Below are 24300 nucleotides of genomic sequence, written 5' to 3'. Positions count from 1 at the left end.
GTCTTCACCATCCCCAGGTGATGGCAGAATATGGGACTATCCTGTCCAGAGGCATGAGGTAGCAATGAGAGGTGCTGTCTCTTAACACTGCACTTCATGAGTACCAAACAAAATGCATTGCTTCCTTGTTACGGTGGTAACTCTGATAATAACTACAAACTTCATACACCCAGACGGGATTGCATTCACATGGTCTTTCAGTATATTTAAAAAGGAGAGTTTAGAGAATTCACAGGTAACAAGAAGTCTAATTTCCAGACAGAAACAAAGAGGACAGATAGGTAGAATTGCTGTTAAATGTATTTTTGGCGGTGATAAACCAGTGCTTTTTTATAGTAAAAGATTGGTCCGTCCTTTGTACACCAGCTTCGCCACCTAGTGTCAGTGTGTTTCCCTCTTGTTAGAGGTCCTGTGTTTTTCTCTCCAGAAAGCAAAATACATTGGCTGTAATGCCTTACAACACTCATTTCAAACAGCTGCCCTTGTCAGTGGGTTTGCATTGTAATGAAAGTACATTACTTCAAGGGACAAATTTAGATGTTGTTCTTCATGTCTTGGAATAAAATACAAGATAAATCTTTAAGTATAAATTAAGTATATCTTTAACTAACCATAAAATGTGCATGTAAGATATAAATAATGTCATTTATAAGTGAATTTGAAGCATGAGTGCTTGGGACATGATCAAAGTCAGTACAGTATGTTTACAAACCATAGGCTTATACTGTTGGTGAAAAGAATGCAAGTTAGATTTTCGTTAAGTGAGTACTGGAATGAGAAAATGTGCCATCGTAACACATTTCTGGGAACAAGAATGGCAAAACTGACAAAAACAATGGTACTCCAGGGAGAAGGACAAGGAAACTGACTAACTGACCCACAAGCATTTGGTTTGTAAACAGTACCCTGCAGTTTGCAGGAAGGAGTTCTAGCCTAAACTCTCCTCGTCAACTTGAGCTGTGAGCATTTAACTCTGTCTTCATATGGGTTGTACATGGAGGGAAGACACACTGGCATTGCTGGATTCCAGAGCTGTTGGGAGAAAAAAGGATTGCTAAGTGAAGCTGTTCTTTGAGCATTGTCTCTTGTTTTGTAGGGTGATGCAGAACGGACTTGCCAAGAAGACAAGCTTTGGAGTGGCACAATGCCAGCATGCAGAAGTATGTTCCATCTGAGTTTGTCACTTGATGAATTTGGTCAAGGGTGTTTTTAACCAGAAGACACTCGTGGTCGTTTTGCCTGATTTATAATTCATACTGTCTTCATATGTCTAAAAATCATCAGTAAGTACCACTGATAACACAATGGGAGACATGCAGAACTGCCGTTTTGTGCAGGTAACAGTGTTAAGGAAATCAATACAGCTTTCCACTGCTGTGCCCCTGTACCTCTAAGAAAGCTGGGCAAACAGGTAGCAAAGGGGTTGTTGTTGAATCCTTCCATTTACGTATCCTTTACTTCAGACATAGGGCTGCATGCACAAAGGGGCCTTTGACACATTCCTTCTGCTGTTTTAGCTTTTTGCATCTTTAGATAAGTTTAATGGAAATTGCTAATGATGTGAAGAAGTTTAAACATTTTCTATTAACTGCATGTTTAAGTAAGATGAGATACAGAGAGTTTAGAGAAACATCAGTTTCTCTGAAACTCTACACAAATAAAGAGTAGCAATGACAACTTGAAGAGCTGTTTTCTTGTATCAAGTTACTGATACAAGAGATTACTGTCATATTATTTTAACAGATTATTGTCCATCTCAGAAGAGTAATATCTGAAATTTAAACAGCTCTGCCACTTGAGGTCATGGTTTCTCAGGTTGCTAAGATCCTTTGACCACCACAGTTACCCAGAGCTGTGGGTACTCAGCATTCTGAACTGTAGCTCTATGGATACTCTTTTTCAAAGGTACTTAGTTCTGTCTGATTCCCTCTGCCTGCAGTGCCAAAACAGAAGCTGTCTACGTAAATACTTATGTGCAGTTCAGCTGTTGGCTTCAAGGCTTCCTGCCAATAAAGCCACAATGGATTTTGTCTTTCAGCAGTATCTGAGAGCACTGAATATTATTCTGCTGCTGTTCTGCTACTCAGGAGCAAATATCTGGGAATGCCCATATAAACACCGTGTTCTTTCCCTGTTTCACAGGGTAAAAATGTGGAGGAGCTGGGAGCAGGACAGGCTATATGCACTGTGTCTGGAGTATATTTCTTATGTTACAGGAATATCATGTGGGCCACCAGAGGCGATAGAAAATGGATCTGTTCAGGGAGAGGAGTTGTTATTTGGCAGTGAGGCTTTTTACAGCTGTGACCCTGGTTTTGAACTACAGGGACCAAGCCGAAGGATTTGCCACGTTGACAAAAAGTGGAGCCCTTCTGTTCCTTCATGCAGGAGTAAGTAGCCAGCACAGCAACATGGTGGCAGTTTTCCAGGAGGGCCAGGAAACTGACTGTCATGGTACTTTTGCTGGCTTCCACCTGATCTCCTACTCCATTTGGGGGTGTAACAGGAGGAGCCAGCAGAAAAGACAGCTGAGAAGTTCTCACTGGCAGTTCCTCCCCGATCTGAAGGGAGCTCCTTTTGACATAAGAAAATGGAACAACCATAGAGCTGTGCTCAGGTTACTAGAGGAGAAGTGTGGTCTGCTCTATTTGATTTGCTTTGCACTGTGGGTTGCAGGGCCTTGAACATCATGTGCTGAGGTGATTTGTCTCTGCAATGTCAAGGCTAATATATCTTGGTCCCTGGTATGTCTGGAGATCAAGACTCTGCTCCTTAGGATCAGATCTTGGTCCTGTGAAGCAGAAGGTGATTAATTGTGCGAGCATGGAAAGAAGGATTTATGATTTATTTCATACAGGTTATAAATAAAATGCCCAAATTTTATAATCTCTTCTATAATCTCTACCAATAAATCATTTTCCATCTTTTCATGGTGATGTCATAGTCCTACTGCTTGTATTCCTTTCTCTTAGCTTTGACCAATTTTCATGGTCTGTGCAATAGGGACGGGACAGCGGACAAGATCTTCTTTAACTACTGTCATTTTTCCTGGGGACATCCTGAGGCTGTCTTTCACTGTACAGGGAGCAGAGAGGTCTGAAGATGCATCCTCTGGGTTAATCAGAAGAAATACTCTGGATCACTGATTGCTTACTACACTGTCAGATACACTGAGGCAGGGTCTCTCTCAGGTGTCTGCAGCCTGAACCTCAGGAGAGAGGGCAAGCAAGGCATTATATAACCTTTCTCATATAGTACTTCACAGATTCTTTCTTTCTTCCCATCTTTCCTTTAATTCAGTCTGTGAATAGAACTGCGGACAGTGTATACCAGCCAGACAGAATGGGCTTTGTTGTTTGTATAAAACCAAAATTTTTTCTTCTCTTAAGGAATTAATTGTGGGCTGCATCCCTCAGTAGAAAAAGCAGAGGCCATTTCTACGGGAAGCACATACAGAAGTAATGTAACCTTTGTGTGCAGCGCTGGGTATCATCTTGTTGGACCCCAGAACATCACATGTCTTACCAATGGGAGCTGGAGTAAACCATTACCATCGTGTGAAGGTAATCATTTGGTGTCATTGCCTGGCACATTCTGATCTGGGATAAGCACTGCCTCCCGCCATGTGCATGTATATCACATAATCCAGGGAGTAAGCTGCTTTCTGGAGACAATTCTGTAATGTCTGTTAAAAATTGTGCCTGCAAAATGAAATGTCTCAAAAGGAACAGTGCCTATTACCAAACCATAAGGAGGCTTAGACATCATTTTTCCTTAGGTCTTAATCTGCAATTTTACAGTCTTAGTGAGAGATGACATTGCTTATCATCTGAGAAAATTGAACTATTAACTAAAGGTGATGGACTGTGAGGACATGGAACTTCTCCCAGCAGCCTTCTGAAGTCAGTTGTTACGTTGATATTCTTTCTCTGAATTTCGGGCTCCAAACCCAGCAACAGGATTGTCTCAAGGACAGTATCAGCAGCTCAGCCTTTATCTCCACTCCTCGCTTGAATAAATACTGTGAGTGCATGACGTACCATTTTGCACTTAACTGCTTTCAGATGCTCCCTTGGAAGGTCCTGTTGCTTATGCCAAGCAGAATAAGTGTCGAGCAGGAATTATCTGTATCATACAGAGTGGGCAGTAGTTGGTGGAAACAAGGCTGTCGACATAAAAATGGAACAAAAACTTAAGATCCCAAGCATGAACAGATAGCCACCGTTGTTGGATGACTCTGTTCAACATATAAAGTGTATAGAAGCATAGTAAATTGCAATATCACTAAGTATGAGTATTCTCCTTTCCTGGCCTTTTAGCCATGAAAGGACAAAGTCTTCACACTATTCCTTTCCTTTCAGAAACACATTAGTCCATTTTTTGCTCATCTCACTTCCTTTCAGGCTGTTTTTGTCCTGCCGCACATACTCTGGCCTCCTAAGCTAGACTCCAGATCCAGCACTCTGCTTGCTTGCCTTAGTTGCCCCTTACATTCTCACATGGAGCTGGCTTGCAGATGTCTCCACAGCCAGCTGCCTACACAGATTCAAAAGGGACCGACATGCTGTGACAGCTTCACCAAAGTAAGACAGATAAGGATCTTCCACTCAAGGCAGGTGTTAGGTGCCTGTCACCAGAGCCATGAAAACTGCACGAGGCCTAGGGATCATTGCTGTGTTTGGCAATCACACAGTGTACAACTCGCTGTGCACTACAGTACTCTTAATGCTTTGCAGACCTTCTTGTAGCAATCTGCAAAGTTGGTAGGGGTTGTCCACATTGCAGAGGAGGTTTCAAGTACCTAGACAGGCACCTAAGAGAAGTCACACATGAGCAGTGCTGAAATAAACAAGATATCAGGAAAGACTGCTTGAACAAGGTTGAGCATGGCCACTTCTCCCAACTTCTCTCTTCCTGTTGTCTGATGCCCTTATGTCCATCTTTGCTAGTTTAATCTTAACTCGTCCTATTATGCAGACCACCCAGGAAAATCGAATGGAAAACAGGATGTAGAACAGAGTGTCCTGTGTAGCAGTGGTAACCCGACTAGGGCTGTCTGCTTGCTGGCTTCAGAAACACAGCGGAGAATCTTGAGGGGACCAAATAGTAATTTAAGTGTTCAGCACCTTGCATCAAACCCATCCTGCATCTAATCTGGTATTTCTTGTCTGTCAAAAAGGAAGTTGCAAAGGGCTGCAGGTTTCTGAGGTATCTCTTAGCAGTGAGAAGGAACCATTTCCATGTTCTGCCCCACTTACCCCAGTACAAGGCCATAAATATGTCCTTCCCTATCTCTGCCAAATTTTGCTGACCTGATAAACGTGTGGCTGTGGCTTTTCTTTATCACTGGGAGGAGGTCCTTCCCTGACTTGACTGCATTGCCTTACTGGGGCTACTGAACTGTCCCTCAGTGCTCTTCATGATTTATTAGTGTGTGGCTGCTACTTTAAACATACTGTGTGAGTAACTCAGGAACTGTTGGAAGTCCAGGTCTGATATCAAGCTGAGTTAATGAGAGCTCTTCCTTTGCAGAGACCAGATGCAAAGTTCCACTTTCCTTGCTGAATGGGAAGGCGATTTATGAAAACAATACAGTTGGCAGTACTATAGCATATTTCTGCAAGAGAGGATACAGCTTGGAAGGAGAACCTGCAGCAGAGTGCACAAGGGATGGAAGATGGAGCAATCCCTTGCCTCTCTGTAAACGTGTGTGTTTGCTTTGTAACGAAAAAGAGGTCTCAACTTTTAAGCGTTAAAGGCTAGGTTGCTCTTCATTTAAACTGACAGTAATTGAGAGCAACTTCTGCAGATATTTGTGGAGATGCACTGTAATTTTTTTCTGGCATGGCCATGAGCAGAATTTGTCACTCATAGTTTAAAAAATTGGTTTGACCCACATTAGGAGATATGTTGGTGTGCATCCTGTTTTTACAAAGGAACAAAGGAAGCAGTTGCTGAGAGATGTTAAAGCATTATCTTGTCTGAGTGTATTTTTCTGACAGTAAAATAACAAGCTGTGTTCTGCATAACGCCCTTTAGTTGGAAAGCTGACATTAAATGGAGTCAATTGGATTCAGCGACTTGATATATGAGGAACAGGTGAGAGAAAGGTGTTTTTTCAGCCTTTGGAAGAGAAGGCAAGGAGAGATCTTACTGTTGTCTGCAAATGACTACTGGCAGGGTGTAAATGAAAAAGAGCCAGACTCCTTTCAGAGGCACACAGTGGTAGGATATGAGGGAGTGGACCCAAGCTGCAACAAAGGAAGATCCAGTTGAGTGTATGAAGAAACTTTTCACTATGATAGCAGTTGAATTCTGGAACAGGGTCCTGCAGAGAATGAGAAACGTCCATCCTCAGACATACTCGGATGTCAGCTGTACGAGGCCTAGAGCAACCTGACTTAGTCGGCCCTGCTTTGTAAAGAAGGTTGAACTAAATGTCTATAGAAATTATCCTGTGATTCTATGAAATAGCACCTTATACACATGTATACTGTGCATGCACAGCCACAATAGCCGTCATTGTTGCTGTATCTGTCTGCAACTACTTCTAAGATCTACTGTTGTCTCAGGGTAGTAATTGAGACATTTTAGTTTTTGTACAACAAAGGACTCAGAGGATTTTAGTTTGAGGAATCTGGCATTAATCTGTGCTGTAGATAAGGTCCAACCTTCTCCACATTCCTGGTGAGAGCAATAAACCATGCAAAAATACCTCAGCAAGCTTACAGGCAGTAATAAATAAGGTTATCAGAGAAATTCAAAGCTCTAATGTCTCTATGCAAACACCTGGATTTTATGCTGTTTTCTATTGATCCAGGCCCTCAGGACAAGGAGTGGTATAAGTTTGACTGTTTTAAAAGTGGAGTAGGTCTTACTTTTTTATACCAAAGCTATGGTAACCAGGAAGGACAGGAGAGAATGGCATGATTGTAACATATATGATACTCTCCACTTAAATCCTTAGTATATCTTCCACTGACTTCAACAGAGTATGTAGCAAGTCATGTGACAGCAGAGAATCAAACCTTTTAACTTTATTTTATAATCCAAATCTCATAACTTTACATCAAATTACACATGGGACTTGTGAGTAGCATCCATTTCTATTGCTCTTCATATGATTTGATTTTGAAATTCGCAGAAATAAAGTTCTCTCTTTCTTCCTTCCTTTCCTCTTTTTTTCCTTCCTTTTCCCTCACACCTTTTCTTTGAACAGCAAACCCTTGCCCTGTGCCTTTCATAATCCCAGAGAATGCCCTTCTCTCCGAGGTGGATTTTTATGTTGGGCAGAATGTCTCCATCAGGTGCAGGGAAGGCTACCAGCTGAAAGGGCAGGCTGTGATCACCTGTAATGCCGATGAGACTTGGACTCCGACAACGGCTAAGTGTGAAAGTAAGTACAGGTGTTGCAGTTCTGCGAGGACACGGTCTGTTTCTGTAGGGCTGGTGACACATCTCTATTACACAGGAGCATAACAGCACAGACATGTTAGCAAAGTTCTCTATCTAGATGCAGTTATCCATAAAGAACAGCATTTTTATCTACAATTGTCTTATGGAGAGCAGGGTTGCTTCTAGAGACCCTGGCTCATAAAAGCAACCAAAGAAGCTCTATAAAAGAGCTATATCTTCTTTCTAAGAGAGTTATTTCAGGAAAAAGATCCAGAATAAGTCTATGAATTGATGCCCCAGGTGCACTCATGCTACTGGCCGTTAGGCTCTGCTGTAATTTTCTTTTCAATTTATCTTTTGCAAGCAATGCAGCTGTGTTTGACTGTTGCATACCCTGAATGTCTTGAGAATGATTCCAGTGAGATTGAGACAAGGGCTGTAGGGAGAGGTGTTCTTTCATTGTATTCATTGACACTGATAAAAGGCATGAAGTCCTTTTTCAGGCTTTTTGGCTTCTTACAAGCAGTATTGGTTAGCACAGACAATGACATCGCCTCACCCTGCAAACCCAGTCTCATGTATTTCCTAGGACCATCTGAAAGTTTCTGCTGTGTCTGGTAGATTCAGTCATTGTTGCATTACTTAAAATTGCTGTTGCTGGTCCTCTCCATGCTTTGGTCTTCTCCATCCTTGCTGGTGCTCGCGAGAGAGTACAAACAGGTTCACCCTGTGGGTACCTGCTCTGTGGAGAAGTCCCGCTTGCTGCATTTTCATCAGAGATGTCTCAGCATCTCCTGAGTCCTGCGGGCAAAGCTGTTGGAAACAAAAGAGTTGGAAACCATGTCATGCAGGCTTTGTAGCTCACCAGCCTCTGGGTGATTTCTTTTGTTTAGAGATATCTTGCGGGCCCCCAGCTCACATAGAGAATGCTCTCATCCGTGGTAGCTTCTATCAGTATGGAGACATGATCACCTATTCCTGCTACAGTGGCTACATGCTGGAGGGGCCCCTGCGAAGCATTTGCCTAGAAAATGGAACATGGACAACACCACCTACCTGCAAAGGTAAGTATTTTTTTGAACAGAAGTATTTCTTAACTAGCCATAAGCATGGAGGTGTCATCCTAGCTGCAGTAGAAACAAAAGCCAAATTCTTGCTGGTTTCAGTGCAGCTGTGATTTCACCCCAGGCATGTTAAGTGCAGGGTGTTGCTTTATTTCCAAGTGAAAGAGAGGTCATCCTGATTTTTCCTCTCTAGTCCTTACTAACCCTGTGGTTTCTCTTCCTGCAGTGTTGCATCCCACACTTCAGATTCTCTTTCCCACATCTTTTGTAAGAAGGACGCAGAACTAGTCATCTTGTTGACATGCTAGGCTGTTTCAAATAAAGCACTCCTGGTCATTTTTTCAAGCACTGCATAAAACACAAGTAAGAGATTGAATGGGTGGTTGGCCTCTTGCTGTGTTTAGAGCTTGGCAGCTCCTGAAAACTCTTTTGCAATAAAGTACTTCAGGATAGGTTGGTACAGCTCACTAAATAGTGCACACTAAGTACTGCAGAAAATTTGTGATTTTAGCAAAATACCAAGTACAAAGTCTTACCTTTCCATCCTTGACTTCTATAAATTACAGAATTAACTCTTTCACACTGAAGATTTGTAGAAATGATCAATTTTAAGCAGAAAATGGGGGAAAACAACACAAAACATAGACGACAAACTATACAGTTAAAAACAGATATAAGAATATTCAAGCACTAACTGAAAACAAAGGGTCACACAGCTGTCATGGAAGAGACCTTGCCACCTGCCATTTCCCCACCAGAAGCTTGACTAGCCCTCCTGCTGCCGGGTCACTATATAGCTGTGTGAGTTAGCTGCAGCCTGAAATCTTACCTCAGATGGTGTAACAGCCACTAGAGTACAAACTAAGCCTTAGGTGTTCTGTTCAGAAACATGAGCATTAGAAGTAAAAACCTTAGGGCACATCAGTGGCAGTCATAAGCAGTCACATTCCCAAAGCTCGAGAATTCCTGCAGAAGAGAATTGTCCCCCTGTACTCTGCTCTGGTGAGGTCGAAGCTTGAGTACTGTGTTTGGCTTTGGGCCCCTCACTACAGAAAGGACATCAAGGCCCTGGAGCGTGTCCAGAGAAGGGCTATGAAGCAGGTGAAGGGCCTGGAACACAAGTCCTGTAAGGAGCGGCTGAGGGAACTGGAGTTGTTTAGTCTGGAGAAGAGGAGGCTCAGGGGACCTTGTTGCTCTCAACAACTACCTGAAAGGAAGGTGTGGGGAGCTGGGGGTCAGCCTCTTCTCACGGATAACAAGCAATAGGATGAGAGGGAATGGCCTCAAGTTGCACCAGGGGAGGTTCAGGTTGGAAATGAGGAGACATTTCTTCTCAGAAAGAGCAGTCAGGCATTGGGACGGGTTGCCCAGGGAGGTGGTGGAGTCACCGTCCCTGGGGGTGTTCAAGGAAAGGTTGGACGTGGTGCTTAGGGGCATGGTTTAGTGGGTGACATTGGTGGTAGGAGGATGGTTGGACCAGATGATCTCGAAGGTCTTTTCCAACCTTGATGATTCTACGTGCCAGAACATTGATCTGGAAACATCAAAATCGCAATCAAAGTTGTCAGGTCTGCCTCTGCCCTTGCAAGTGTCTCAGCATCTCATGTCTAAAATTGAAGCAGCAATACTTCCTCCCTCCACTGCCATCTTTCTGTTTAGATCAGAAACCCCTTGCTGTTGGAGGTTTCTATACAGTGCTTAGCCTGAGTAATCAGTGTCCCTTTGGTAGTGTTTTTTTTATTGTTGTTGAATTCTGCCACCAAAACATGGATGTTAAGACCTAGATAATTTGAGTTGTGCTCCTTTGTGAAAGCAGGCTCTCTGTTAAAAGTCCAAATGCAATAGTTAAAATTGCCTTGCCTAAAAATCACAGATCGGCAGGTTGTTTTGAGGAGGCACAGAGCCAGTAAAGTGGATTTGCAACTCCTGAACTTTTCAGGAATAGAGAAGCTACTTCTGAAAACCATGTTTTTGCTAGTAATGTGCTCATGGTTTGGCATTGCCCCGAAGAGTGGGCTGTCAAGCAGCCAAGTAGAGGAGATTTGTGGTAAAAGCACCTGAGTTATTTCAGATGCCTGGAGTTATCCAGAAGTCCTTTTGGAAACTTACCCTCACAAACAATCAAGTCCTTTCTGAAAAGCTTACTGAGGATTTTATTATTTTCTTCTGAACTGTGGAGGCTACAGAATTCAGGGGATCTCAGCACAATAGCTACTCTACCTAAGCTACGTGTTTATTAGCAATTTCTTTTTATGTTATCTCCAGACTGTAACACTGTGCATTCTTCAGCTGCCTCCTTAATATCATCAGTTTTAGTTTTTATTCTTATTTACTAGTTTTTAGTTACACAGAACACTACCTTATGCCAAGGGCTGTAGTCTTCTGCTAAAAGAGGTTCTTGCCATTGTTGGCTAACAAACTGAAAGGGATGATATGCAAAAAACTGTTAAACATCCTGTTTCCAATACCACTGAATTCATGGGACTATTCAGAGGAATAAGTGTTGGGATTATTTTGAAATACAAAGTGATGAGGTGGACAGATGATTAGGGTAGTGCAACTAAACGAAGTGGAAAAACTTGCCTTTTGGTATATTAAGGGAGAAAAATAACAATTTCCCTCCTCCTTTCACCTAAAAGGGAAACTAAAAAGGACCAAAGATGCTTCTGAGGGGACTGATGTGTTTTCATGACACATGTCAAAATACTCTTTCAGAACTGCTTTATAATTCATTTGGGGGATTTGCCTAACAAAAGGCCTACAGGACCCAAGCCTTTGTGGTGTACATCAGAAGCAACATGAAAGCACTGTTTGCAATGATTCATCCTGCATTTCTTCTCTTTGGCTCTGTGAGCTGATTATTAATATGTCCTGAGCCTGCCTGAAACATACTGGCCCGGTTGAACAGGTTAGTTAACGTAAATATTGTAATTAAAAAGCAGACTTTGTTGGCTTCTGTGGAAGAGCTGTAACCACAGCTGCACTTGGCTGAATCACTACGAGCTAGTGATTGCAGGCCAGATTCCGATCTGAGTTTCAGGGGTGAGAAGTATTAGGCTGGATCTGACAAACATAAACACCAGTGGAACTCATCAGACTTCACAGATTCACACAGCTTGTTGAACTCCTCTCTCTCCTCTCTGAAATGCTCTAAAATCTGTGTCAGGTATTTGCTTTCTGCCCACGTCTTGTTGGCTGGGAGAGGTCTTCTGGCATGGAGCAGCTAACCAAAAGGTTGGTACCCAGCTAGCAGACGAGCATTCTGAGGGGCAGCAGAGGCATCAGGAAACTGTTCACTTGCTACCACATAAAAGTTTTTTGACAGAAATTAAATCTCTTTTTTACCTCTTCTTACCCAAATTGGTCTTGCAGCAGTGTAATGGTTGGAAATAATTATCAGCATGGATTTATAAAGTGTGGAGTCTCAAAGATTAAGACTGATACTGTGGATGTGAGATGTGCTACCAGAAACTGAAGTTGCAATTAATGATTCCCATTTTTTTTTCAGTAGATCAGGACTGCATTTCTCCTGCTTGCTTTCACAGAAGTAGAAAAAGAGAACGAGATCCCAACTTAATTTCTTGCTCCAAGCCTTTCTCTACTTTTGTCTGCTGAGTGAATAATAATCCCTACAGCTACAGACACATAGAGCCTCTCCCTTTGTAAACTGGTGTATAACAAGAGCACACCTAGGGATGGTACTTACTAATTCTTCAGAGTTTCACAAACAGGGGTCCTGGGCAAAAATCCAATAGAAGCATACCTCTGACTGAGATCCTGAATCCAAAGCAACTTCTGCAACTCATGAAATGTACACATCTTCTCCATCAGCAGCATGAGAGAGAATAAATTGCAGAAACCACATGGGGGGCGGCCTTGAATTTAAATTGGCTTTTAATTTATATACCAGCCCTTTACTTAATATCCTATTATACTTTCATGGAACATCTTTTCAGTGGTCTGGATCACAGACACCTTCAAAACTTCAAATGTTTTTTGATTCAACTTTCATAATTTTTCATTGCACAGAAGAAATCTATTTGGCACACTGTTCCACTTCAGTCAACACCTAGAGACAAGCTGTCTGTATGTTCTTAGATATCTTTACAACAAAGATCGTTCCAAATACCTCTGAAAATATTGCAACTTCTGTGAACCTGTCAGGGCATAAGGTCTCTTCCCAATCTCATTATCAGATGACATTTGATGGGAAAGTTCTTGAGTTTTTAAAAAAGCTAAAGCTTCAGCTAAGGCTTTCAATGGACTCCAAGCTGTAACTTGCAGCTTGGCATGGTTTAGTTGCAAGAGTGACTCAAGTTCTGCTCTGTCAGTGCAAGATTTGCGTTCTTTCCAGTGTGGAAGTCAGGTCTGAACCAGTGTGCTAAACCACTGCTTGTAGTTAATACTAGCATTTGAAAAAGATCTGAAATACTTTCAAAGGCTAAACAGCCTTATTTTGCTCAGCTAGTAACTAATTGAAGATAGGATGCAATTAACAGTTCAGACTGAGTTTTCTGAGGTTACTCTGTGTTCATAACTACCACTAATTAGAAGTTTGTCTGATTACTTATTTGTTCTGTAGTACCATCTAGAAGCCACATTTTTTGATCTTATGTATATGGCGTGTACATGAACATGAGAGGGATTGTACTTGCTCCAATGATCTTTAAGTCTAATGTGTTTGTACTTAGCTTGCCACCCAGTTTTGTAAAGTAGTCCTGGTTTTCCTGGAAATATTAGCCAAGATACAGTGCAATGTTGTACAAAAGATGATGAAGTCCAAAGCCTGTTGAGTTCAGGCAACTTACTGGGGTGGTGTGTTAGAGCCCGCTTCAAATTCATCACTTGTATGATCAAGTATTTATTAGCAGGTATGTGAGCCACAGAAAAGCAGTCAGCATGAATGCTGAATGAGGTTTATAATCATGCTTTTGGTTCCACAGGTAAACACTTTGCTGTGCCACTGTTGCACCCTTTGTAGGGCACTCCTCATTACTCTGGATGATAGTGCAATAAAAATTCCGTGTGCAACCGCAGTGTTTTATCTCACTTTCGACAAACCTTGCGTTGTGCCAGACAGCATTATCTTGGTGCTTCATACCAAGGTTAGAAGGAAGCTTGATTTTATCAAGAAGAGGAAAAAAAATGGGTAATAGTTTTTTTCTGGGGGGGAGACAAGTAAAGCACAGTATTAGCCTTGAAGCATTGTCCAGATAATTTACCAGACCATTCTAAAAACATATTATTTTTCATTCTTGCCATTGTTCAAGGACATTAATGGGTTGTTTTAATGGTGCACTGTAAATAATGAGGAAAGTATTATGTATGCTTCCCTCTGTGCTCTCGCTTACCATACCTAGTCACATGCACACAGCTAGAAAATGATGTCGCCCTTGAAATCAAAACCAAGTTAAGCTTCTGAACTTTACTGTGTCTGTTTGTCCTGCGTGAAACCTTACAACTGCAAAAATCTGTCTAAGATTCTGAATTACTGATTTTCTAATTAACCTTCTTGAGATGGTCATGAAATTGTTCTGTTTTCAGCTGTCTGTCGGTTCCCGTGTCAGAATGGTGGAGTCTGTGAGCGACCAAATGCCTGCTCGTGTCCAGATGGCTGGATGGGTCGTCTCTGTGAAGAGCGTATGTATCATCCATAGAGTAATTTTTAAGAATGTTGTAGGTGAGACAAGTGAATTTACTGCTGAGTGGGAAAATTAAAGGCATAAGAGCCAAAAACATAAAAATCGTAACTTCGTTCTGCATGACAAATTAGACTAGAAATGACTAAGCAATTGATTGTTTCTAGACAAATGGCCGTCCTCTAACACCAATAAAAAGATAATACAGCTGTGATAGTAATAGCTGCTCAGATAATACAGCTGTGGCACCTTTCCATCCTTTCCTTTGTGACCTGTGTTCCACTGCCCTACAAACGCTAGACTGGCTTTTCCTGGCCTGGGCCGCTGTGTAATTAGAGAACTGGATCTCTTCTGGTTGGGAACAGCCAAATCTGACTTCTGGGTCTGTCAGAACTTCGCTGGGTGGCATTGGAGATGCCAGGTTTTGCCATATTTCCCGTTTCTTTGGCAGTGCTCTTAACACAAAGGGTTGGCGAGGTCATGCCCTTCATGCTGGCAGTACCACCGTAGCCAAGCATGCAAACTCGGCCCTGTATGTTGGACATTTTCAGCAGGAGGGGGGTTGAGCCCTGTGGCTGGCAGAATTGTGTTGGGAATGCCACAACTGATTTCCTTACCTTAACATTAGTAACGATACCTAATGCATTCTTCAGAACCAGAAGACAAATTCTGTGCCCCTAGACATTTTGATCTGTCATCCCAGTTCTGACCCTGTTTTCCTTTATGGGGAAAATGAACAGACAGCTGACTAGTTAGATTACAGTTCAGGCAGACACAGGCAATAGCCCTCTTTTATTTTTTTTCTTTACTTTGGCATAGGTAATGAGGAGAAAAGGCTTTCCACAATTGGTTAATGCCACCTTAATTCTGCAGTATTGCTTGTCAAGCAAGGTACAGCAGTGAACAGAAAAGATAGGTTTAGTCTTTGGTGCTGAGGGCCTGTTCTGGAAGTCAAAGGGCTTTTCGAGTGCTAGCAGTGAGCACTGATCTGTCAGGGCCAGGCCCCAGGTGAGGCCACAGAGTTTTGATATAATTCAGTCGCTTCCTACCTCATGGTACATTTCACAGATAATAAGACAGGTACATCTTTCTGAGAAAGGCCTGACCATGTTGAAAAACATGCAGAGCACTACTCATTTAATGATATAGACAAGAGTAAATCTTGGTGATATATATTAGTCCCGTGAACTCCCAGAATTTCACCATTCCTTTCTTACCCAAGCTGACTGTACCTGCTCAGCTTGATCTCTACTATGCAGCAGAAGAGGAAGAAACTGCGTCCATCAGCCCTCTGCAGCCCCCGTCCATCCTCCCAGAACAAAACTCCCTTAGAAGTGCCTCACATGGGTCCAAATTCAAGGCCCAGCTCAACTCTTGCTCCTGTGAGAGCGTGTTCACACAAGTACTCCATTCAGTTAGGGTAGTAGAGATGGTTATTTTATGAAGGTTCTTAAATCATAGAATCATAGAAATCACAGAATGGCCTGGATTGGAAGGCACCTCAAAGATCACCCAGTTCTACTGCCCTTCCATGGGCAGGGACACCTCCCACCAGACCAGGCTGCCCAAAGCCCCATCCAGCCTGGCCTTGAGCACCTCCAGGGATGGGGCACCCCCAACCTCTCTGAGCAGCCTGTGTCACTGCCTTACCACTCTCTGACTGAAGAATTTCCTCCTAACCTCTAATCTAAATCTCTCCTCTTTTAGTTTAAAACCATTTTCCCTCATCCTGTCATTACCTGATTGAGCAAAGAGTTGCGCCCCATCTCTTTTGTAAGTCCCCTTCAAGTACTGAAAGGTATTTAAATCTTTTATGTACATACACCTTTATGTACAAAAGTACATAAATCACAAACAGTTTGCACATTGCAACATTTTGCAGATGTCCTCATTGGCACAGCATAGGTTGATTGGTCATGGGCCATCTACTACTTGGTATGACGCAGCAGTGCTTTGGTGTCTTTGTTCCCCAAAGCTTACAGCCACAGTCAGCCCGTTGCACCCAAAATGCCTTGTACTGCTGGAGCTGTCTCTCACTGCGAGGCTTGTGGTGTCACCTGTCCCAGCATGTTTTCCCTGGTCCAGACCAGGGCTTTCCTACGAGCAGCGTGTAGTTCCCTTGTTTTGGATGTTGCACTGTGGAACCCTAGGGAATCCAGAAATACTCCAGTTACATGTGATTAAAGCGTGAACTGATTTTTTGCTAACCACCATTGCAGAGGTGGGCATTGTCTATGGGTATTACAGGTGAGAAACAAGCAAACAGGCCTAGCTCCTTTCCAGTGAGCACAGAGCCTACAGGCATCTCGAGGACTCTAGAAATTGCTTCAGTCTGTGCGTTGTCTGTCACCATTCCTTCTCTTCTGTGCCCACCAAGCCAGTGGTAGTTGCTGCTCATGCCTTGTGGGTTGATTATGCTCAACTTCTCTGATGCTGCATACAAACACCTCGAGAGTAGAGTTTCTAAATAAACGTAAGTTCTTTTCTTACACACCTTCCTCTGCACTTGCAGAGATTATTATTCTTACTGGTTATCTTCCCTTCTCCTTAGCAATATGCATTCTGCCGTGTCTCAATGGAGGTCGCTGTGTGGCTCCTTACCAGTGTGACTGCCCCGCTGGATGGACTGGATCACGGTGCCATACAGGTAAAACGCCTTTTACCTGCATTTTTTTTCTAATTTTTTGTGACTCTGCTGTCAATACATAGCACAGTTTACTAAGGACTCTTTAGCAACTCACAGGCTTCTCACAGGAAAACCCAGTCCTAAAATAATATTCCCTGAGCATTTGCTGTCCTCAGCTGCAGACTATTTTCAGAGTAGTCCATGATGCATCTTAACAATCCTCAGAGAAATTTAGTCCCAGAAAGGACAAACAGCATTCAGAAGAGGGCTGTCTGCAAAAAGAAGTACAGTAGCGAGAGGATAGTATATGAGCTTCACAGAAGAGCCAGGACATTGTTTATGTACTCACTCATTACTGTACGTATTTCACCACTGGACTCAGAAGCAAGTTGCAGGTTTTGCTGAGGTTTCTCACCACATAGCTGTCTGGTGTGGGGGATTCCCACTTGGTGCCTAAGTGCAAAGATAATAAGAGATGGCAGAGCAAAGCAAGGATGTATTTAAGGATGGTTGAGTTTAATGGTTTCATGGATCGCTTAGGTATCACCTAAGTTCTGTGAACAAACATAATGTGCAGAGTGGATCTGTTGCTTGCACCTAACTGAGTTTCAATGGCATGTAGCACACCAGGGTAGTCAGGGGAGCGATTCTAGGTGCCAGACCTGTGTCCTGGCAAGTCAGTTTGTGTTAGGTGAAGCTGATTTGCAATTACAGGTAATATTTGAACCAAGGTTTGGCATACTTGGCTCCACAAGTCTGAACAAAAGGCAGCTTTTTAAAAACTTGTCCCTGTAGAAATAGCCAATAAAACTCATAGAGACAGAGTGATCATTGAAATGTCTTTCAATCATTACTGAATCTCAATCATTAATAAATGTTAACTACTTTTTTAAATTATTATAGAGTTTGCTCACTGTATTTTTGTTGTTCAGGTGCACCTTAACTGAGCGCTAACAGGGCCTTAACATGAAAGCTGGGCTTTGCCTTCCTGCAGGTCTTTCAAGTGGTTAATTGGGTGAACTCCAAGAAGAATGCATGCTGTTGTTAATGAATGTTCATGTTCAAAATTTCAGAGTAACCAATATAACTCAGAACTGCTGTTTTTTGAAGGGACACTAGCCTAGCACGTAATGCCGTATTTCCTCAAGTATTTTGGAAACTTTGCAGCTGTAACAACATAGGTGTTTGGAAGAACAGATGGCTTTTTTAGTTCTGGGCCAGCAATTCAAATCTGTTCAGGCTGACTTGCTTCTCAGTAGCTCAAGGAAAAAATCTGGTGGACAACTCCATCTGTGCCAAAATCCATTCAACAAAGTACACAAGCACCATTTATGAAGTTACTACACCAATTCTTGTTTCACTTCCTGGTTGTGACGTTTTACCATAACAGAGCAAAGTGAAATGGGAAATATCTGGATTAACTGCTGGTCTCACAGGAATAATTAGGTAAATGAAGTGAGAGGTGAAGATGTTTCATTCATATTCTTCATTCCAGAATCTGAAGTCATTTTCAATATGAGAAGCCTGGCACACTTAATTGCACAGGGATGGTCTCTCTTTATAACCTCCTGCCATTGTTTGTTGTGTTTTGGCCCAGAGGAGTCAAGTAGACTATTTCCATCTCCTTTACACATTCCTGGGATTACTCATTTCCATTTCCTGTAATTCTATTCTAATCAGTGTTTCCAGTGATGCATATTACTGGCAAAAGTACTACCCAAAGTTTCTCTTCCCTGGTGTCTTTAAGTCTATCCTCTTAATATGTTGTTATCTGCTTGAAAGACTTCATGCTTTTCAGCAACCCGGTGTTAGAAATGTTTGTGTAGGAAGGAGCTCATTAAGTGAATCTCTGAATCTGTTCTGTAAATTGTGTGGTGCTTTATCTCCTAGTCTCAAAACTGATAGGAAGCCTCGAAGCTTTCACTTTCTCTGTTTGGCTGCCTGATATCCTTAGGTTTGGCTGTCACACAAAAGCAGGTGCTGCTGTTTCCCAGCACTATCATATGAGGAAGGCTTGTGCTTGTTCCCTAATTCAGATGCCCCATACCCCCTAGTCACACATCTTAGGGATATCCAGTGCCTTTTACGAACTTGCTGTCATTCTCTGCTTACTTTCTTTGTCTCCATACAGGTGCCATTGTGTGAACTCTTACTCCTTGCCTGCTGTTGATGTGTAAATGGCTTCTTGACCTTTAATTCCCTGTTTGTTCTACCTCTTTCTGGACTTTTTACCACATCTGGTTTCTGCTTGTCCTGGCTGCTGTTCAGCCATCACATTCCTGTCAAATAAACATCTACGTTTTCTTCCTAGAAATGAGGCCTATTTTTCTGTTGATCTTATGACTTTTCTTTTCTAATCCCTCCTCCTGTTCCCACTTGCATTCCTTTTCTGCCTCAATCTGGGGCAAAAAGAACAGAATTTTTAAGGCAACATAAAAACATGTACTGGCTCTTCAATGCAGGTCATATAGTGCAGCAGACAAAAGAATTAGTGGAGAGGTTCAAATCACATTCAGCAGAGATGAGCCTCTAAGACTGCCCTTTCCAAAGCAAATCATCTTTTACAAGAAGCCCGAAGCTGACATTTACTGTTGTAGCTTTGAGTGCAGTCTGTTTGTAACAGAACAATGCAGGCTGGATTTTCAGTGTGCCGTTCCTTAACAGCTTCGATTTGGTATTCTCACTAACACAATGTGTGTGTACATTTGTATGCAGCTGTTTGCCAGTCGCCTTGTTTAAACGGTGGGAAGTGCATACGACCAAATCGATGTTATTGCCCCTCATCATGGACTGGACATGATTGCTCTAGGTAAGTGTTGCTGAGTGCTCTCCCATGGCTATGCTGTTTGGCTCCTACTGAGCAGTAACTTTGAAGACTGCAATTAATTTAGCAGAAGAGCATCTCTAGGTCCTGTAAATCAGTGGTAACTGGACAACTCACCGTTTATGGGCAGTCTGGAAAGACCTTAGAGACTGCTCTGCCACGTGGTTGCCAAACGTATGGAAATCACAGGAAATGGCACATTTATGTGTGAGCAAGCAGGCAAACCTGCAAGGTTTAGCCTTATTGTAATGCTGTAAGTGGAGGTGTTTGCTCTGATGTAATACAGGATGTTCTTCAGGAAAGCCGGGTTGCCTACTCTCAGCAAGCATTCAGTTTGAACTCTGTATACCTCAGCTGCGTCCAAGTTGCAGACTAGGGCTATGCAACAGGCGTTGTAAATGATAATTCTTCTTACACTTAGTGTTGGGTGGTGTCATTATTTAGAATAAAACACAGTGACTTCGAGTCAAGTCCCAGTTCAGATTGCCTGCCAGTGCCATCCCTGTGCCAGGAGCCACAAGGACTGGCCTTAGATCTTGTTCACGTATGCTCTCTTTTGCAGAATTTTACCTGTGCTTGTGCTTTGGTTTGCTGATTCATGTCTAACAGGGCCAGTAGCGGAGGTTTTCAAATCAGCAATTGCCATCGCAATGCAAGGCAGCATCTAAAAGCCTTAATTGCAGCTTTGTTTTTTAAAGATGATTTGTGAAGTTCGGGCATTTGGCTTCCAGGGGAGTCTGAGCAGGACCCAGCTGCCTTTGGAAAGCTGCTTTGTTCCACGCTGCCATTAAGAGCCATTTACGGCCCTGAAGATGGAAGGCAGGTGGAATTGTAAGGATGTTGTTGTGGTCAGGAATCAGATACAATAACACAACGTGCAGCGTGAGTTCTCCTGCTCCCCACATGGAAGATTAATGAGGGCCATAAAACACATACTGGCAAAAATATTTGTACCTCAACTCCTCACCAGCCATGACAGCCTGTCTCTCTGATGTACCATTCATCTTAAAGCTCCAGAAGAGGTACCTGCTTCAGAAATTATGTTGTCCAAAATGAATAGTTTTCATTTGTGCTTATATATATATATATATATATAAGTGAAGCAGCTTAAATTTACTGCCAACAAACAGTATTTGGCTTTAGGCTGAAAGTTACAGATCTAAAGTCTGATCATATTTCCATTTAGAATATGAAGCAGGGGAGCCCAAATCCGCTGGATTTATCAGCCAAAAATTCTAGAGTTTATCGCTGAGAATAACCCTCTGAGAGTTTCAGGCTGTTACCAAACTGGACTGCTCTTGTTATTATTTTTTTTGTGTGTGTGTATTATTTGTTTGGTTTTGGTTTGGTTTGGTTTGGTTTTTTATTGTTGTCTGGTTGTTGTTTTTTTTGTGGGGTGGTTGGTTTTTTTTTGTTTGGTTGGTTTGGTTTTTTTGGTTTTTTGTTTTTTTTGTGCAGGTCCACAGCTACAAGCAGCATTGTGAAACCCGAGAGAAGGTGGACGATTGGCCCTGTAGGCTTGTGGTCCAATAGCTCATCCCTTCAAGGGTTGTTTGAGAGGAAACTTTCCACACAGAACTGGAGGGGCTGAGGGAAGATGACAGAAACAGGCAGTCGGATCTGTTCTGTATTTTGTTAAACATTGGCCTCGCCCCCGGTGGCTCTTTACTGGGTATGATACTGTGCTGAGGACTTAAAAACTATACAGGCAGAACAGGAGTAAGTGCCATGATAGCAAAGATTCGCTGTTGCGGGTTAACTAGGTGTGATTTATAATGGGAAGTTGAAAGGGCCAGAAGCTTTTATCAGCATCCAGGACTAGATGAGCTCCAAACCAGTCCGTGATGAGTCATGGTTTACATTAGACATCATCTCCCTCCCTTTCCCTCTCTATGTACTGCCTTGAGCTATGGCCCTCTAATCCCTGGTGCAGTTTCAGACACCTTCACCACATGCCTCGCTGTTGATCTTCCTCTGTATGCTCACCACAGCACTGATTTTATTTTGTTTGTTTTGTTTTGACACAGGAAACGGAAGGCTGGATTCTATCCCTTTTAACAGCAGAGCTGCAGTTTTACACTCAGAAACCTTTCTTCAACCTAGGTACCAGGGCTTGGAATTTAATGCAGTGTAAATCACATCCATTGCTTCCCTTCCCCCCAGCTCCCTTGTTTTGTATTTTTTTTGTGATATATTTTTTCTATACACTCCATTTTAAAAGAAATCCTCTGTATTTTCCATTTACAAAAGTATTATCAAATATATGCTGCTACACACACACCATACACACATACACATACAAAGGCAAAGATTCCTCCTGTCCACTGAGGAAGCAGTTGTGTATGGTGAATGGTCCCTCCCATTTCTTACACACAGTAAGCTAATTAAAACTTACTATACTGCCAACCGTGATTAAACAGAATAATGTGGCAATTCTGCTTATCATCTGCCAAGGCACATTGAAATCCAGCAATCCAATAGTAAAGAATAGTTACGTAAGGCTAACCAAGCAGCTGAACTTCGCGTCGGGCCTGTTTCTGAACACACGCTGATGTAAATTAGAAGTACATCTGATAAAGCCCATATTGTAACCAGAGTTTCTGGTAGACATAAGAACATTCTGTAATGTTCATTATGTGACACTAGCGTCCTTGGAAAGTGACTTAATGGAAGGCATTGACATGGATTTTACCTGAGATTTATTGGTAAAATGGTCAAAAATGTAAAAGAGATGAGAGAACATCATTTCGTTTGGAGAAAGACAGACACTGTCTAGGCAACAACAGCCTCTGAGGCTTTTTGATTTACAGGCAGCTCAGGTTTCATTCTTAGGGCTGGATAATCCAGGGTGCAGCAGTGGGCAGCGGTCAGACCGCTGAAACCGATGCTTCCCACTTGGCATGGGACTCACCACCACTTGCCTGCAACCAGCACCCCTTTCCTGTGTAAATTACGCAGCACATGTCTAGCAGCTGCCTGCCAAGTGAAGGCTTTTGATGCACAGGTTTTGAGTCCTGACTAGCCCTGGAGTAGGGAGAGAAGGCACAGTAGTGTTTACAGGCGAAACTTTGCTATTTGCGTACAGAAAGGTGGTATTTGCGTAACGCAGAACCCTCAGAGAACTGGAAAAGGCCTCTCTTGAACACACACGCGGGCAGAAATGCCTGGCAGGGAAAGAAATACTGAGAGCTCACGTGCTGTCAGATTTCTCTTTTGCACACTGCCGATCCCATTGCATGTGAGAGCAACGCATACTTGAGTGCCGTCATTAAGTCATGCTCTAATGAACCGAGATGCCAAGGCTTACCTACGGTTAAGCGGTGTGGTGAAATTGTAAGGTGAAAATCACACACATGTGTTGAGGTCAAATGTTTTGCTAATTATATCATCAGATAGCAAAAAGTCTGACCTATGAAAGAAGATGTTAGAGTGAGAACCTGAGAACCATTTATCAGAAGCTCCATTTTCCCCAGTAATAATAAAAAAGCATGACTGGCAGCCAACACTACAAAAGAAGGAGGAATAAATTTTGTTCTCTGCAACATTACTGCTTAGTTACCCTCTGGATTATGAGTGTGCACACCCTGCCCCACCCTTTCCCCCTTTATAAATTTACCTTCCTTTTATGAATGCACGAGAGAAATGTGATATGACCCAAAAATGAGCTGATAGCTATGGGACTAGGCCACTAGAAAATACTGACACATAACTGATGGCTGTTATGACCAAACAAGCCCAAGACCAAAACAAGTGAACATGCGAAAACCCCAGAAGAAACAAGTGAAGTTGTGAGCCATGAAGAGCTTTCAGCCAGCTGGAAGAAAAGCAAATAGGTAAGGAATAGTAGTTGTTAAGGGACGAGCCAAATTTGACTGCAGGTTCCTTCCTGGTAGGAGCTGCAACCAGCTGAAGAGTTGTTGTTTCAGCTCCTGTGAGCTTCTGTTTGTCATGGATAACACATAGCCACAATCTTCTGGCTCCCAACTTGACAGCCATCAGTGTTTACAACTTTGGTTCAAGGTGGTGTTTAATAAGTAATACCCACGCTTCATCACATAGTCGCCACCACGTGTAGGCGCTTTTTTTCCTTGACCTTCTTGCTGCTGTAAACCGTGGATGATGCGCTGCAGTGAGCAACGTGGGATACGTCAAGGGAAAGAGTGCATCAGCCAGAAAAGCAGATCTTTATTTATGTCACTCTCATGTTTTAAAAAGTAAATGGTCCCGTTTTCAGTGTGCTTCTCTGGTACGTGCCCTCACTGCCCTGGTGATCTCCAGAGCAAGACAGCTGTGGTTAGGAAGGTGCTCAGAGCTGGCGGGACATCGCTGGAGACTTCTGGGGCCGAGGGTTGGCTTTTAGCACTGCAGCTTCACACTAGTGACTAGTACATGGAGTTTGGGGATATACTCAGTCAATACGTTTCATAAGCTGATGTGGTGGTAGGACAGAGTAGCTGAAACTATAGGCTGTTATATTAGTGCTGTTGATGATGCTTTGATACTCGCTGGAATATTTTCCCTTCCCCGTTCTGTGCTGTATTGTCATTTATGTCACTGCTTGTTGTGTGTGTTAAACGACTTCTGTGTGATGCACTTTACACTGTAAATAAAGTTGCACCCTGTTTAGTACCCATACGGAGGCAATATTGCATTTTTTCGTAGCACCTAGCAACAACAATGTCTAGCTACCCTTTTGAGCCTGATGGAGGATCATGAGTATTATGAAAACGGAGCTCTACTCGGGGGAAAAGA

General features: G+C 42.6%; 1 protein-coding gene across 3 annotated transcripts in view; it reads left to right on the top strand.

Moving 5' to 3' along the window:
- The window catches only part of SVEP1 (sushi, von Willebrand factor type A, EGF and pentraxin domain containing 1), a 125596-nt gene extending 101413 nt beyond the window's left edge, over positions 1-24183 (top strand). Inside the window, exons 41-50 of one of the 3 annotated variants that reach the window (XM_048050548.2) lie at positions 1097-1160; positions 2217-2390; positions 3390-3563; positions 5533-5706; positions 7220-7396; positions 8289-8459; positions 14004-14099; positions 16650-16745; positions 19440-19533; positions 21576-24183. In XM_048050548.2, coding sequence (XP_047906505.2) covers positions 1097-1160; positions 2217-2390; positions 3390-3563; positions 5533-5706; positions 7220-7396; positions 8289-8459; positions 14004-14099; positions 16650-16745; positions 19440-19533; positions 21576-21606 — 1251 coding nt within the window. In that variant the 3' untranslated portion in view covers positions 21607-24183. The remainder of the gene's footprint in view (positions 1-1096; positions 1161-2216; positions 2391-3389; positions 3564-5532; positions 5707-7219; positions 7397-8288; positions 8460-14003; positions 14100-16649; positions 16746-19439; positions 19534-21575) is intronic. The other 2 variants (XM_048050550.2, XM_048050549.2) reach the window with 2 other exon arrangements.
- Positions 24184-24300: the final 117 nt, after the last annotated feature.

Source organism: Anser cygnoides, chromosome Z (genome assembly GCF_040182565.1).
Source record: "Anser cygnoides isolate HZ-2024a breed goose chromosome Z, Taihu_goose_T2T_genome, whole genome shotgun sequence".
Taxonomy (NCBI): domain Eukaryota; kingdom Metazoa; phylum Chordata; class Aves; order Anseriformes; family Anatidae; genus Anser; species Anser cygnoides.
The sequence above is the reverse complement of the archived record's forward strand: the minus strand, read 5'-3'. Positions and strand labels throughout refer to the sequence as shown.